General features: G+C 48.5%; 1 protein-coding gene across 1 annotated transcript in view; it reads left to right on the top strand.

Moving 5' to 3' along the window:
- LOC144125803 (phosrestin-2-like) overlaps nt 1–13,696 on the top strand; it is a 252,584-nt gene extending 238,888 nt beyond the window's left edge. Inside the window, exons 8-11 of the mRNA XM_077659511.1 lie at nt 1,433–1,505; nt 2,866–3,012; nt 4,267–4,362; nt 8,408–13,696. Coding sequence (XP_077515637.1) covers nt 1,433–1,505; nt 2,866–3,012; nt 4,267–4,362; nt 8,408–8,753 — 662 coding nt within the window. The 3' untranslated portion in view covers nt 8,754–13,696. The remainder of the gene's footprint in view (nt 1–1,432; nt 1,506–2,865; nt 3,013–4,266; nt 4,363–8,407) is intronic.
- The last annotated feature ends 2,365 nt before the right edge of the window (nt 13,697–16,061 follow it).

Raw genomic sequence — 16,061 nt, 5'->3', positions numbered from 1 at the left:
GCAATAAGCGCCGATGATGCTATATCGCCTGCTTGGGAAACGCTTCGCATAGGATACCGGCGCTTCCCGCTAATTGTATCTGCTTTCTGTTATGTCACCAAAATTTAATTTTAGAACGCTTTGGCTAAAAATACGTTCAGACATTACTTTAATTAATAAAAACAACCAGTTTTGTTGTCCACAGTCGACGCCGACGGCTGCTGCCGGCTGCCTTGAGCACTTGCTATGCAGACCGGGTCACATATCGGCACTTCCCCCTTATTGTACTCGCGTCGTGCGGTGTAGGCAGTCGTCGCTTTGAGGGCACTGTAGCCAAAACTACGCTGGAAAGCTACTTGTAGGTGCTAAAACTCGCGAATTCGCTCACCGCAATCGCCGAAATCGCACACACAAATCCTGCGTACTCGCTAGGCCTCGTCACGAAAGGGGTCGGCGGTCCACCGTCGACCGAAATTCAAGAATAATGCAAAAGTTCCTCAGTGATTAGTAAGAAAGTGTAATGATATGATATGTAGCCGCTCGTTCCGCTTTTTTCGATACGGATATGGTACATAAGCACAGTTTTTCCGGCCGTTGCCTCACCGGGCGTGAAGCTTTCGCTCGGCCGCACAAGCCCAGGCGACTGCGGCGAGCGGCACCGTCGTGCGGCGTTTTCTGCCCGTGTCGCTTGAATCGCCGATCGGTTCTATGCGCAAGCACTGATTGAAAGCACGTCTTCGCTGGTGCACGCACATCGCGTATGTCGCCGTGGCTGGCATGAGGTCCAATACGTTTTATAATTCTTAAGTTAATAGAACGTCACACCAACCAGTCCCCTACCACACTCTGCTAGTTCCCACTAAGCTGACTCTTAACATTACAACGATACGCGGTCATTGATCGTGCTGGTGTCGTCGTCGGTCTAGCGTGACAGACCAGTGCGTCAGCGACGGCATTTGCATACCGACCAGCCCACCGACTTCGATCGGCGTCGCATCGGCCTGTAGTGTGACCGGACCCCACCTATACCGAAGAAAAACCGCGTTACTGTTATTATCGCTTTTGAGGCACCGGTGACTCATATATGAGGGACGACTGCTACTTCGATCGCCCGCGAAAGTACATGGTGGAATGAGACCTCGCTGCGCATATTGCAGCAACGAGAGCAGACGACGTTGCTCCGTGCATGCCCTAGTGACGTCACGAGAGCTTTCAATATGGCGGTCGCTGCCGGTGGGAGGAGTCTCCCGGTCTCAATTTAGATCGCATTTTTTGGAACATACAGCGCGTACAGGGCAGCCAATTTTCGGATTTTGGATAATAAGCTCTTCTATTAGTTACTGAAGCACAAAACTGCAATATGAAGAACGACCATGTCATGACCCCTTTAAGCATCTCCTTAGTTTTTGTGCTTATATGGATGGGCCTTACGTGTCTTCTTTCTCCTGCACAGTTCTCCAAGTCGTGGACATCTGCATGTTTTCCACAGGCCGGTGGAAGGTCTGCGTTGCCACGGCAAACGGCAGGTAAGCGGGGGTCGTTGCCTTGCCTGCACACCACAGGTCATGTCACAAGCGACGTATGTTGTCAAGGACACGTACATATGTTGAAGTCACAAAACAGCCCTAAAAAGCTAAACACAAGAAAGAAAAAGCAAATACAGCATCGTTTCATCTTCTGTGTCCTTATTTTCGAACGCCGAGCTTTGTCTTGGACGCAAATTAAATTAAATTAAGAAATATTTAATTCTAAGTCAACGTCGAAAGTTATCGACGATCAGAAAAAAAGCAGAACAGAACATTGTTTTATTTCACACGAAAAGTGAAAAAGGAGGGTGGAGAAAATGCTGTTTGGACACAGCTTGACAACGCTGCATCCCCCCCCCCCCCCCAAAGGCAACAATAACAGCTTACATATTTTGCGTTACAAGATTACAGAAAAAGCTATTCATTTCAAAAGTTACAAATATTACATGCAAGACTACAAATTTCAAAGTTACAATGTTACAAAGCAAAGTACAGTAATAGTGCTAAGGACAAAAAAAAATATCTTCTTTCTCTAAAAATGAAAATCGGATAAATTGTACGTGGATGAGAGTCATACAGGCGCTACGCATTTGTCTAAAGCGAAAACACTAATAATTACAATGAAGTGAAAACTTATCCACATTGAATATTTCCATTAACATCACAAATGCAATATGTTGCCTGCACTTTGCCATAACATTTATTCAATCTCTGTAAGCAGCCTCTCCTGTCATGCTTCAAATGCAGGGTTAAGTATGCCGAAACTCTGGCGCAAAGTTTGGAATAAGTTCGCACGCATGACTGTACATGCCTCACCCTTAGTGGACTGTGAGCTTAAAATTCCCCTCTTTTAGCGTTGCTATGATGCACGAATTTTTCATTGCCTTCTCCTGCGTAATGTTCGGATTTAAAAGCTTTCGAAAACGCCATCGCGATATACTTGTGACTGGTTTGTCTTAATCTTTCCTAAAATTTATTGTCTGTTGTTTGCGCCTGCTTGGGACACTGTATTGTTTCAAATTGCTTGAGGTATTATTCGTATTCCTCCTGAGGCGGTGATATGTTTACACATTGCATCTTGCTTTGATTTTTTATTTCCGTTACATTTGTGGCTTTCGTTTGTGAATGGTTTGAAGGAAACCAATTTTGACCAGTTTCTGTTATGTTGTCCCTTTTACCCTAAATGCTATGTGCTGAATGTCGCACGTCTGATTGTACATTGTTGCTTTGTATTGTGTTATATATTGTTCAACGATCGCAACTCATGTCTTGGCATAAGCTGACAGTATGATCAAAGAAATGGATAAATAAAATCCTGCGAACGCTAGGAGTGCTGATAAGCAACGCTGTTCTTTGGCAGCAAGGACGACTGCCCTGTGCTTCCCGGCTCCACAGTGGAACGCCGTGTGTCGGTGACACCCTCCCTGGAGGAGAACCGCCAGAAGTACGGCGTCTTTGTGGAGAGCTACAAGGGGGACGACGTGCACTGCCTTGCTTCCTCCACCATGTGAGCACATAGTAATAATAATAATAATAATAATAATAATAATAATAATAATAATAATAATAATAATAATAATAATAATAATAACAACAACAATAATAATAATAATAGGTTTTTTGGGGAAAGGAAATGGCGCAGTATCTGTCTCATATATCGTTGGACACCTGAACCGCGCCGTAAGCGAAGGGATAAGGAGGGAGCGAAAGAAGAAAGGAAGAACGAGGTGCCGTAGTGGAGGGCTCCGGAATAAATTCGACCACCTGGGGATCTTTAACGTGCACTGACATCGCACAGCACACGGGCGCCTTAGCGTTTTTCCTCCATAAAAACGCAGTCGCCGCGGTCGGGTTCGAACCCGGGTACTCCGGATCAGTAGCCGAGCGTCTTAACCGCTGAGCCACCGCGGCGGGTGCAGCGTATACACTATAGACATCTGCGCACAGTAACCCCAGTACCTGTGTCTGCGTGCAGTATAGATAGCTAGTAGCAGAACCAGTAGTGGTAGATTAAGCGAAAAACAATTGCCATTACTGAGGTCTAAAGATGGAAATTTATATTAGAGGGCGCATTCAACTTAGGCCCGTCAGTGCCGAAGCAAGGCCTCTTCGTGACTCTCAATGACAAAACTAGAAAGTCAGCCAGGAAAAAGATAGATCCTTCATTTCCAAACCAGAGGGCGGCCTTTGGAAAATGCAGCTTAGGTATCAACAAAGCTGCCTGCTCTCTCGATGCGTCTGAGTATATAGAGAGCAGAGAGCTATCAACGTTAAAACCAGACAAGCAGATGGTTTTCTATCTATATTAATGTGAAGTTGTCTATAAAGGCTTAATGTTATCAAAGAACGCGGTCAGCTGATGCGTCTCAAATAAGAACCATTGCGTATAATATGACAGCAGCACCTCCAGAGGAACAGATTATTTGTTCTTACATAACAAGTCAAGAACCGTTACAAGAATGCTTTTATTAATGCATTTAATGTTTTCCTACCCCGGCGCCGCCTCGCGTTGTACTCTTCACGACACAGGGCCATATGAGCTGCTAATTTTACCTCTCTTTAATGACTACCGACGGCGCTACAGTCTCGCATTAAGTAGGCATGGATCAGCTGTCTGCAGAATTAAATATTCTCTCTCTCTCTCTCTCTTGTTCTCTATGTTTTCTCTCGATCTTTGAAGCCGAGATAAACACAGTGCATGCTCTAATGGCGAGTGCATGCAGAGTCCCTGTTTAACGACGCATTCATTTGCTCCCCGCAGCATCTCGGACCACGCGAGGAAGAATCTCTTCGGGATCGTCGTGTCTTACGAGGCCAAAGTGAAGGTCTACCTCGGCACGCTGAGCTCCCTGTCGGGGTGAGTGCAGTGCTGCTAGAGTGCAGTCTGGCGCCGCCATCTTTGCAGAGGGCGCTCTCGCCTCCGCCGCACCGAAAGACGGCGGCAGCAGCAGCAGCGCTTCCGACATCGCACGTGGCTAATTTCTTCGGCGGTATGCCTTAACGACGAGGGACACCCATCGTGAGCGGGTTCAAAGGAGCGGGTCCCATACGGGACGCGAATAAAGCAAGCACACACAGCGAAACGGCGAACGACTGCACACCGTCTCTTTAAAAGGGTGCAGCGTTGTTAAGGCTAGAAACGACGTCACTTCTCCCGGTGTTGTGTTTGTGCTCGGAACGGTCCGCGATTGATTAGTAGCTTGGTTATTCTTCTGTTGGCACTAGTGATTGGTCAAATCGCGGGAGCGTTCTTTTTGTGAATCATACGTGCGTGCCACGGTTTTCCTGGCTTAAACGGTTTTCGTGAATTCGGCTCGCGTTTGGGTGGTGTCAGTTTTGTAGCTCTCACAACGCTGCATGGATTTGTTGAAAGTACAAGTCGGCGAACGCTAGTGCGCACTGATCCGGCTCATAAAGGATGATCAATGGGGGGGTTACCGCTCGGGAGAGCACACGCGTGGCTCTCTCCGCGAAAGTTCATGCGGGAGAACAAAAAGTATAAAAAAAAGACACAAAAGGTGATACGAAAGGTTAGGTTGATACTTTGTCTACTTTCGGCAAAATTTAGAGAAGCCAAGGAAGGATCCTTGTGCATAAGCCGAATGTAGATAGATACTGAACTGAGTAGTCCTATTTAGATTTTCGGTTTGTGCTGGGAATGCGGTTCCACTGCTGGGAAAAAAAATTAAAAAGAGGATGCGTCGTTCGTATCACGAATTTTCAATTACGCGCGTCCCGCGATTGAACGAGAAGGAAACATGCGGGATCGGCCTTCGCAATTACCTGAAAAGCGTGCGCTGCTATAGACGAACACGGGATGAGTTTCTGAGTTTCTCCGCGCCTGTAAGATCAAAACGCCGCTAGAACGACTTCTTTCGGTGCTTTCATTAGTATCTTTCACCTTAGAGATGCGTGAGCTGTCTACATTCGCTTTTGTTCATGATAAGTTTATGGCATTCGGAGACCTTTCTGCTGTAATGATTGGCCTGAAATCAAGATAGAGACCATCACTATGTATTGCGGTACTAAAGGATTGCAAAAAGGCTTCAGCTTAAGTTAGGGACAACGCTTTGAGCTAAGGAGAGAAGAATGATAGGTGTAACTTTAAGAGACCGGAAACGGGCACAGTGGGTGAGGGAACAAACGCGGGTTAATGACATCCCAGTTGAAATCAAGAGGAAGAAATGGGCCTGGGCAGGGCATGTAATGCGAAGCCAAGATAACGTGTGGTCCTTAAGGATAACGGAATTATTTACAAGAGAAGGCAAGCGTAGCAGGGGCGGCAGAAAGTTAGATGGGCGGATAAGATTAAGAAGTTTGCGGGGGTACGGTGGCCGCAGCTGGCAAAGGACAGGGCTAATTGGAGAAACATGGGAGAGGCCTTTTCCCTGCAGTGGGCTTAGTCAGGCAGCTGCTGCTGCTGCTGCTGATGATGATGATGATGATTGATGATGATGATGGCTAAAGGTCGAGTCGCAAGTAAAATTCTTCCTATAGGTTTCAAAGAGAGACTAAATAAACAAAATGCCTACGTGATTGTCAAGAAATTTCGTTCAGTGCGCAAATCCCAGAAGGCAAGAGGCTGTACCCAAAAACGAAGCTCAATTTTTCTCATTACGAATAAAAATAGAAGCAACGTGAATCATCAGAAACGCTATCCCAGCTTTATTCTAAACATAGCATTCACCATTAGGCAAATAGAGCACCTCTTCCGTTCTTCATACTGACTTATAAATCCAGGTGGCACAGAAAAAAGCGTAGTATTGATTGTTGGTCGTGTTAAAATAGCTCGAAAAAAATGCTGATTCATAGTTTAAAACTTGACGTGCCTGTACATTATGCTGCCAGAGCGAATGATATGTGCCGACGGAGAGAGCAGGGGCTGTCCGCGCAAGCACGCATGAAAGTATGCGGTGTGAATTGGCGCGCTTATTACTTTTCTCTTCAACGTTCGAATTAAAGTGCTCTGACGCAGCTCATCTTTGAAAGAAGGCTGAATGAAACACGTGACCACACTACTGAAACATTCCATGTGAGTGGTGTATAAGGAATTATGAGTTCAAAGAGTTAACTGCTGGGCTAATTGGTGTCCTGACATCACATTCGTCTTGTTTAGTGCAAACGATGAATGTGGTGGAACTGTAAGGAATTCGAAGTCCGCACTGTATGAAGAATATTCAGAAATTCATAAGGTTTTCTTTTGTCTTTCTCATGCTTTCCATATACTGTCGACATACCTTCCATATTATGTGTATGGCGTCCTATGGATTTCGTGTGAATGTCGACAATATTTTCCCGTATAGTCCGTACACAGGGTGATTTTTGTAACGAGAGCTACACTGGGCTACCAGCCGAGCATTTCGCGGTGGCTGGGAGAGGAATGTTGTGCGCATTCGCCATTACCATGGCAACCGGGCAGGAGCAGCAGGTGCGGCGTGCGCTTCGCCATCGCCGCGGCCGCGCGCCCGCTCCACGTTCGGAAAGAAGCGCGCCGCACGCCGCTCTACCACCCGAACCTCGCGTCGCATGCGCAGCATTGCGTATTAAAGGTGGAGATGTAATGGGTGGCTGTATCACAACGTTTTACATGGATGCAGAGAAGGAGAGCCCAGCCGCTGCTAAACGGCGGTGCAGACAACAGAAGGTTAACTCTTCCGATCCTGAGGTCGTCGCCTGGCACTTGGCTACTCGTCAAAGAGAGAATGAGCGTAAGAAGGCGAAAAGAGCAGCGGAGACAACCGAATAGAAAGAGAGCAACGGCTTGCCAAACGCAGATACCAGACTGCCGAGCGTAATAGACGACGCATAGCCGCCGAGACGGAGCCCAATGTCTCTCATTGCTAAACATACAGTGACCACAACAAGCTCAGCCAGGGAAACGTACCTCTCGCTACGTATATCCTAGCATAGCAGAAGTAAGCCACTGGCAATGTTTCAACCGTTTACAGATTTTTATTTTAAGAACTGTGAGAAATACGTCGGTGCGGTCTGTGTCGGTGGAGTGCACAGCGATGTGGACATTATGTATGACGTAGAGTTCACTAATTAGGTGGTTAAATAACTAAAATTAACTAATCATCTTTTTTTTCATATATTAGGGGACAAAGTTATCTTGATAATTTGAAGGACGTCAACATGTAAGGTGAGCCCTGTGTTTATACTTTCTTAATCGGCAATATGGTTCGAATTATCGAACGCCAAAAATGCGCATATGAGTGCTCCTTGAGTTGGCTTTCTCGCATTGCATGTTTTAAAAGCGGCTTCACCCGCGTTTGTAATGAATGAGATGCGGACGACATAAGTGTATTTGCTGCTGTAGAAGGAGGCGCTTTTATTTCCGCGTCCATACCACGCACAGAGACGCCATTTCACAAATAAGCAGTGCGCAAAAGGCAACTCAACGAGCTTTGAAACGCGTATTTTTTGATGTTCGACATCTCAAACCACATCGTCGGAAAAGAAAATTAAAAAAACAGGACTCACCTTCAATTTCCTTTCATTCAATTTCGCATATAGTCTTTCCCTCTAAAATGTAGCATAAAAAAGTTCATTGCTTAAATTTTGTTAATTAATCGGGCAATTATTTAGCACTATTACCTATATAATGCCCCTTGCCATACAATTCACATGCACAGACCGCACCGACGTAACTCTCAGTGTTTTGAAAATAATAACCGGTAAATGGTTTTAAAAATCACCCTGCAGATTCCGTATGTTTCCGTATGTTTCCAAACAAACGGAACTATGGGAACCATCATGCAAGAGTTTTCACAAGGGACACACTGTCATTCTTACTGCAGAGTAGGTGACCACCATGCCAGGAAAAAAATTGTGAAGTACATTTGGGTTGAAACGAAAGTGATTGTCTTCGTATTGATTTTTACCGCATACTACACCCGCAGGCGGGGCGAGATGGCGTGTTTCATCCCGTTTCTCCTGATGCACCCACGGCCCGCCGAGTCCCCGGTGGACCCCAGCCCCGACGAGTCACTCACGGTGGCGACCACGTCGGCGACCAGGAGCGCCAAGCCCGTGCCGGCCACGGGCTTCGACGAAGTGATAGCCGAGTCGTCGGCGCGCACCGGCGCTGCCGTGCTGCAGGGACCGCTCGAGTGCAGCCCCGGCGGATCCGTCGACGTGCTGGGCAGCGACAGCCCTACCGAGGTCCAGGGCGGCGGCTCTGCGTCCTCTTCCTGCGAGGGCGAGCTCGCCCGCAAGTTCGCCGACGTCAACACCAACGGCGACTGAGACTGGCAGCGCCTCCAGCGATGGCTGCCCCCATAGGACGATGCAGCGCTGGGCGCGCCAAGTCTGCGCTCGCAAGACGCTGGTGCCAGAAGTGCATTTTTTCTGCGAGCCTCGCCTCTGTAATACGCGGTTATTCTCGTTAAGGGCTCGCGCGTTCCTGTCGCGACGTTTTGTTTGGGCCCATGTTTAGGCAGGAGCTGCGACAGGAGTATACCAGTGAGGAACGTTCGCGGTGATACGACGATTCTTGCGTTCCCGCCGACAGGAACCCTTCGCTAACGTCTAGCTCCCATGCCTCCGCAGGAGTTTGAACTCTGACAGCAGCGGCATTATCCAAACACCACCACGAGCGTCAGCATGCTCATGCTGCTCCTGTTCGCAGCTCTTGTGCAAGCTGCCCGTCCTCGTCGTGAGGCAGCCATACTGAGGCCACATCTTTGTAGGCTGTTCTTTGTTTAAAGGCTGTGTAGACGTAGACTGTTGTCGCGGTAGTGGCACGCGAAGTAAGTCTTGTGTACGGCAAACTACGTGTTTTGAACTGCGCGCGCCGCGGACTTGTAACCATGCTGTTCGCGCCGCCAAGCATGGCGCACGCTAACCAAGCGTGAATGTTTCTATACCTACGTGCATCTAGTGAAGTTCCTCGATGTCTGTGTGTGTGTGCCGTCTCGACATTTGTTAACGCAGGCTGGAGCCACGTGAATGCTATACATTTGTCGTGCTAACAGTGAAGCGATGTGTTTCTGCTTTCCTTGTGCAACGTGAAAGATAAAATAGCCGACGAGAGTATATATATTGCGAGCGCGTGGCAAGCGCCTGCCTTTGTTAAAGTGATAAAATGGTGCGCGCGTCGCGTATTTACAAATCGTGCCCTTTACAGTTGCCGAATTCGTGTCTAGATCTGTAGCAAATTATGGAATTTTTTTTAATCGCAGGCAGCTCGGCAGCTGTCATGAAAGATACCATACTGCTTGGAAAAGAAGGTGAATAAATGATGCGCGTGTTACATTTTGAAAAAGAAAAATACCACCAGAGTGTAAACGGGATTGCGCCGTAAGAGACGCAACAGTACGTTACCCGTGCGCCAATCGGCCGAACTTCATGACAATACCCTAATCGCTGTTAATGGGGCTCTACAGGGTACGTTTCGTAAACTCGCGCATGCGTTTTATTTGTTTGCTATATTCTGTCCTTCAGTGGTGCTCTGCTATATCAATGCAGCGGGATTTGCGTAAAAACTTTTCGGAGCTGTTGACCAGCTGCGTCTGTACCGCGCGAATCTGCGAGGAGCTTCTGTAACTATACCACACGCTGTTACTTAACGCGGATCCCGCCAGTTCCTTGTTAATGCGGGCGTGCCATGGCACGGCCTTTCGGGGGTGATCCCGTTCTGCTACGTTTGCTGTGAATATCCGTTTATCGTACGCGTGTTGTCGTACTGGTGCCATTATTTGTGATGTTTATCAGACTAACACGAGCTTATGGGGACCATACAGTCGTAGTGTCACGGGGCAGACGGAGAAGGGGCGGGACAAGTAGATAAGCACCTTGCTGGTGATCGGGTGATAGGTGCGAATCTGCTGTTATCGATGAGTAGTGCCAAAAAAAAAAGAAAAGTAAGGCGTACTGCCGTCACAAGACGCTTGTTATGGGCTTGTGGCATGGCCGAAGCCCGAGTGGTGGTTCTGTAACAGTAATGAAATCGTAAAGAAGCGCGAAAGACAATGAGCGGCCGGCGAAGCAGCTTCGCCTGTGCTTGGGTGTTCACTTGCTGTCTCCCTGACCATGTATACGTTGTGCTTAGTGAGTGATCTCTTTACTACAGCTGTCTCTTAGTAAACTTCATTGTAGCTATCTGTATGTCCCAGGAGGCATCCACTGGCTGAAGAAGCACGCACCTGAAGCATGCGCACGGCGAAGAGCCCTTTACGGGCTTCATTTTTATGTCGTTTTTATTATGTCGTTCTCTTTACCACAGATCGTCGTAGAATAGAGGCAGTGCAGGGCGCCACAAACACTTGCGTGTTTAGATCAAATGAGCCGAGGCTCTTGTAGCATCCCAGACATGAAATCTACGGGAGCAAACGCGTCGAGCGCGGCCAACCTCACTTGTATGTGATGCTGCCATTTCAGCTGTAAGTTGAGCCTGTGAATTCTAGTTCTACGTTAATGCCTGCGTTCTAAACTCCTCTGCTTCGATACAAATGGACACATCCTACGTGTCCTTTGCCTGACCGCGTCGCGGCTGCAAAGCAAGGCACATAAATGCGTAAACGCGTCGCAGATTATCGCGAGTCTGAGCCTCACGTGGATCTTTCGTTTTTGCCTTTTCCCAGACACAGAGGTCGTTCACACACACATACCCAATTTCCTGTTGCAGTGTTGCTACCCGGAAAGCTCTCTATTTTGACGTACACGCGCCCAGCCCCCAACCGACGCTATACACGCAGCAATTATTTAGCGGCGGCGATGGCGGGTGGCTAAAGTGCAAAGCTGATTTTGCAAGTGCCTGCACGCTGTGGCAACGGGGTGCTATACATGCATACAGGAATGTGGGCGAAGAAAAAAAAAAGTAAACAAAAAAGGTGAAGCGCGGGCAGCATGAAACAGAAACCATGGCGCCATACGCGCGCGTGCTGCCTCGCAGGTATGGAAATGACGGAACGGACCACTGCTGTCCCTCCTCCTCTCCCCTTACCCTCTTTTTATCGCTTGCTGCGGGGACCCCTCTCTTCCGTGTGTACATACATTTGTAAAGCACCACTGAGGCTGCTGTCCGGTGACCACCGTTCTCTATATTTGATACGAAACATATATAAGGCATCGCGACACCGTGGATATGGAACAAACAAAAAAAGAGGCAAGGCAGTGTGTATACTCCTGCTCATTCCCTTTCAGCGCCCATCCTCGTTCGCCTAATGAGAAAAGTTACTCTATGTGCACGGTTGCGGCAAAAAAAAAAAAAGGAAAGAGAGCAAGGAACAAAGAGAGAGAGAGCTTTCACTGCATTAGTGCTTCTCGTATTCACCGCGGCTTTGGTTGGTCGGCCCTTACTTGTCGATGCGGACCGTCCCTCCTGTTCATAAATCATTCCGCCGGCAGCGACGCCAACAACCGCAGAAATGAGACGCGCGTGTCTCCAATCCATTGTCCGGACGCGCACGCGGCCGCTGCGCCGACGGAATTCTTCCCCGGGGTGACATCGAGGCAGTTCGTTTCTCAGCACGTGGGCTTAACTCGGCGCGGCGCGTATGCCGGCTCCGAGGCGCAGCAGGAAAGGTGATGCCGTCTACGACCCTCGGGGTTCGCGCGGCAATCTTTCTTCGGTGTTGAACTAAAAATAAATGAATGAAAACGGGTCCCTTGTCTCGGGTGACATTTGGCGCCGGTGGCGCGGCTCCGAGCGAAATACGTGACGCGGTTTCTGCCCTGTCGCGTGGTAGGAGCGCGATCGGCTTCTTCCCCTGATCGACGCCTTTTTCGGGAGTCGCGCTATACTGGTTGTTCGCACTCCGCTGCTTTCGGGGTGATTGTGCTGTGACTTATTATACCACTGTCGCTACTACTGCTACTACTGATACCGCACTGTACAGATATATAATATGTACGTGCACTGTACAGGCCGACATGTATAGATGTATGTACACATGTACGAAAGCTGGAAGCTGTTAGTTGATGGTTGAGTGTGTCGCTGGTCTTGAAGGTAAGAAGCGCGCATTTGTCGCTTATTTTGGCGCTACCTGGTCAGGAGAAAAATGAAAGAGAATACATATTGGCAATGGTGATGTCTTCACACGATGCGCTGTTTGTTTGTGGTTATTCTATAGGCGCCATTCAACCTGTACAGCCGGCGTCGTCAGTGAGTACAGCGCTCGAGCAGTGCGCAGTATCGGGTTTAAAATAAACGACAGAAGCTAATCATTTGCAGGTAATGCGACCGTGTCTACCTAGAGGCTACTTTTGCGCATTCGTGGCCTCTAAAACCGGCGGCTAGCGGCCGCTTTGTTTAGGGAGCAGTATACGCTGCTCGAGCGCTCTACACAAGCCTGGCGCTGACTGTATTACGTCACGCAAACGGGTGCTTAACGATGCTTTCCGGCTTTCACTTGTATCACTTTTGCTCTGGTCTGTACGCAGTCTCTGTTGCGCACTGTGACTAATTGCAGCCCGTCTATGTAATGACCAAAATGTGGGCACCAGGCACAGGAAAAATTCGTGCAGTCTTTTCCTTCCCATCATAGCCCTAGAGATCGCATAAACATTCGTTCTTAGGAAACGCTCTTTAGAATAGTGTAAAATTTCTCGTATTTTACGCCCTTTTTTTCTAACTATTGGGATCATACCTCTCTTAGCCGGATCAATGTCTTTAAATTTATCACAAACGGTTTGCTTAACGTTCCGTGAAGGTTCCATGCCAAGTTCCCTTTTGCTTTCTTGTTGACAGTTTCTTGACTCGTAAAGCATTTGTATGGCACTACAATAACTTTGCTGACCGAAGGTAAATTTCAGAGTTCAGCGATGACTAAGGCGGGGATCTTGAGCACGGGCTTTGCTTGGCCTACGTAGGGGCAATGGTGGCGGTGCCTTTCGCGGATTTCACTCCCGGCAAATATTTCTGCACGGTCGCATGCGAGCAGGCCGCTGAACTAACGCCGTCAGACATTGTTACTCAACGGTTCCCTTTGACCGTAGAATCTGTGGAGCCGTGTCTCTCTGTACTCGGCCGACGGCTCTGAACGGGAGTTTTTTTTTGTCCGCTAACTGACGTCATCCACTTAGCGCCTCCCTAATTCAGCGGCCTGCCCCTCGAAGGTATACACCTACGGAGACGTATATACGCTATAAATGTGCGCGAACGTCATTTCTTTGCTTGACCAGCTTCATTGTAACGCGCTCTCATCGTCATCGTCATCAAGTTCACTAATAAAAGTTATATACGCCAACTGTAGCGGCGTCTCTTGTTGGTATTTCATTTGTGCAGTGACAAGTTCACCGTTACGCATGAGCGTTCCAGGTGCAATCAATAAACCGATAAATGGTTGTTCACAGCCTTATCGCACCAGCTTAAGACGATATACAACACATTGCCTGTGTGGTTTAATTCATGGCAGTGCGCCCGTTTGTTCGAAAGAGACGTGGCGCTGTTGCAGAAAGTTATTCTTCTTTCACAGGCAATCTCGGCGTGTGTTCGACAGTGAATCGCTATGCTTGCGCTTGTACAGCACCTCATCGGCCCGCAACAGAGGTACATATACTTCTGGAAAACGACAGTTAGTCGCCGCTTTCCAAGTAATATCGCGTGTACCCTCCCCGAGCGCTCGTACGAAGCGCTATTGTTGCTGAGATTTCGGCACGTTGCTCCGCCTTGCCATGTAGGCTTCCGTTTTATTGACGTGAACTAACGCTGCCAGTCCTCTCACGACACCAGAGGCGGCAGTGACAAATGATCCTCGCTGTCCTGAACCGGGCGAGCGCACAATGTTCTCCGACGACGTGATGAAAAGCAGGGGCGCTTGCTCGCAGGCATGTTGTATTTTTTTCCCGTAGGCTCTCCGGCTCAACGCCGCTGTGAAGATGCAGGCACGAGAGGTGCAATATTGCAAACGCCAACGAAGCGCCCGAAAAATAAGGCAGCGAATTTCAGGCAAAAAAAAAAATTCAGACTACGGCGTCGTCGAGAGATGTAAGCATGAAATGCACTGCAGGAAAGGCGTACCGTATCTCAGGACGGCTCATAATATAAAGATAGCGGGGGGCGCTACAAGCAGTCATCTTGACCAGACGCACGTTCGCATCGCTCCGACTTTTTTGAAGCTTTTTGGCCCGGACGTTTTTGTGGTAGACTACCAAAAATGAATTGGCCACCACCATCGTGTTCCTCGCCACCTGTGGACAACGGTTTCAACGCTTCCGCTTGGAAGACTACCCCAGGAAACAATCCCGATACATCGGATACGCCCACCGCCGATGCCGCCAACATGGCACTCGGGAAGCCTCGGCAAGACGCCGCGGCAACAGCTGCGCAGCAGCACAGATAACGCGACGCAATCTATCGCTGTGTTTGAAGCCGGCGCAAGCATGGCGGATGAGGATTCTTTTCTGTTATTTCCGAGGAAGAGATGCCTGGAACTAACCCTTTAAAGGTAGGATTTTGAGTATTTTGCACTTTTCCCTTTTTGAAATTTGCCAAGCAACCTAAAATTGGATTAGGCACTTCCCAGGGGCTTACTTCGCTTTCTAGCGGCCCTGTGTAACGTATTCATAATAATCGTGAAGCGAGCAGTAAAACTTAGACACCTTTCGTGAAAGTTGCCGTTTCCTCGGGTCTATAGTGCTTTTCCTCCTCTACCGTTGTTACCACCGCGCTTGAAGAGGGGCAAATCTGCTATGGAACGTGTAATGTTCAGGATGCATTGTCACCAAGACGACATTATGGCGCTTTTCTTACCGCTATTCACAATTCGCTCATAAAAATGTTACCTTCTCTCTTCGCGCAAGGAATCCAGCCAATGGTGATGAGAAAAGAAGCGGTGATAAATAATGCTGCGACCATCTTAGCATTCCGGCTTCTAGCCTGCCTCCAAGATCGCGACCATGAGCGATCGAACGATCAATAGCAGGAGTTTGTGTGGCCTCCGAGCTTGTGGTTGTCATGCAGGTCATGCTTTGAGGTCATGCAGGAACGGACGGGGGGGGGGGGGGGGGCAGTGCGACTCACGGTTGAGAGAGAGAGAGAGAGAAACTTTATTTGGTCCATTAAGTGTTTCGCGTTCGGTCTTCGTCTGCATCGCTGCAGACTCTTGACCTTCAAAGCAGGGTTGGGCCCCTAGTCCAGGGCTCCACTGAGTCGCGCTGCTTCGCTTGCGTGCTGCACCATTGCCCTTTGGGCGGCGAGCTCGCAGCTGGTGAGCCGGCTCTCCCACTGCTCCGCACTCGGGCCACGGTTGAAAATGGCGCTCCACTCCTGAAACCTCACTGCTGCCGAAGCAATACGGGTGCACTTGGGATCATTTGCATGGAGAAGTGAAGCCCCATGGTTCTTTTGCAAGTGCGTAACTATTCAGTTAGGAACTTAGTATCCCAATGAGGCTGCTCCATATACATTGCAGTTTAGAGATACAAAAACGAAAAAGCTGCGTTACGAGGCGCGAAAGAGCTGCTTTGGTTTACCTAACCAACAATGACAAATTTGTGCGGTTAACGCAGTTAAGATGAGGGAACTGATAATCGCTTCCTAAATTCATATTTGTATAGCGAGCACTACACACTAACAGAGCAAGACAAGACACCCGCCCGATTAAACTAAAT

The sequence above is a fragment of the Amblyomma americanum genome, chromosome 3 (genome assembly GCF_052857255.1).
Source record: "Amblyomma americanum isolate KBUSLIRL-KWMA chromosome 3, ASM5285725v1, whole genome shotgun sequence".
Classification (NCBI taxonomy): domain Eukaryota; kingdom Metazoa; phylum Arthropoda; class Arachnida; order Ixodida; family Ixodidae; genus Amblyomma; species Amblyomma americanum.
The sequence above is the reverse complement of the archived record's forward strand: the minus strand, read 5'-3'. Positions and strand labels throughout refer to the sequence as shown.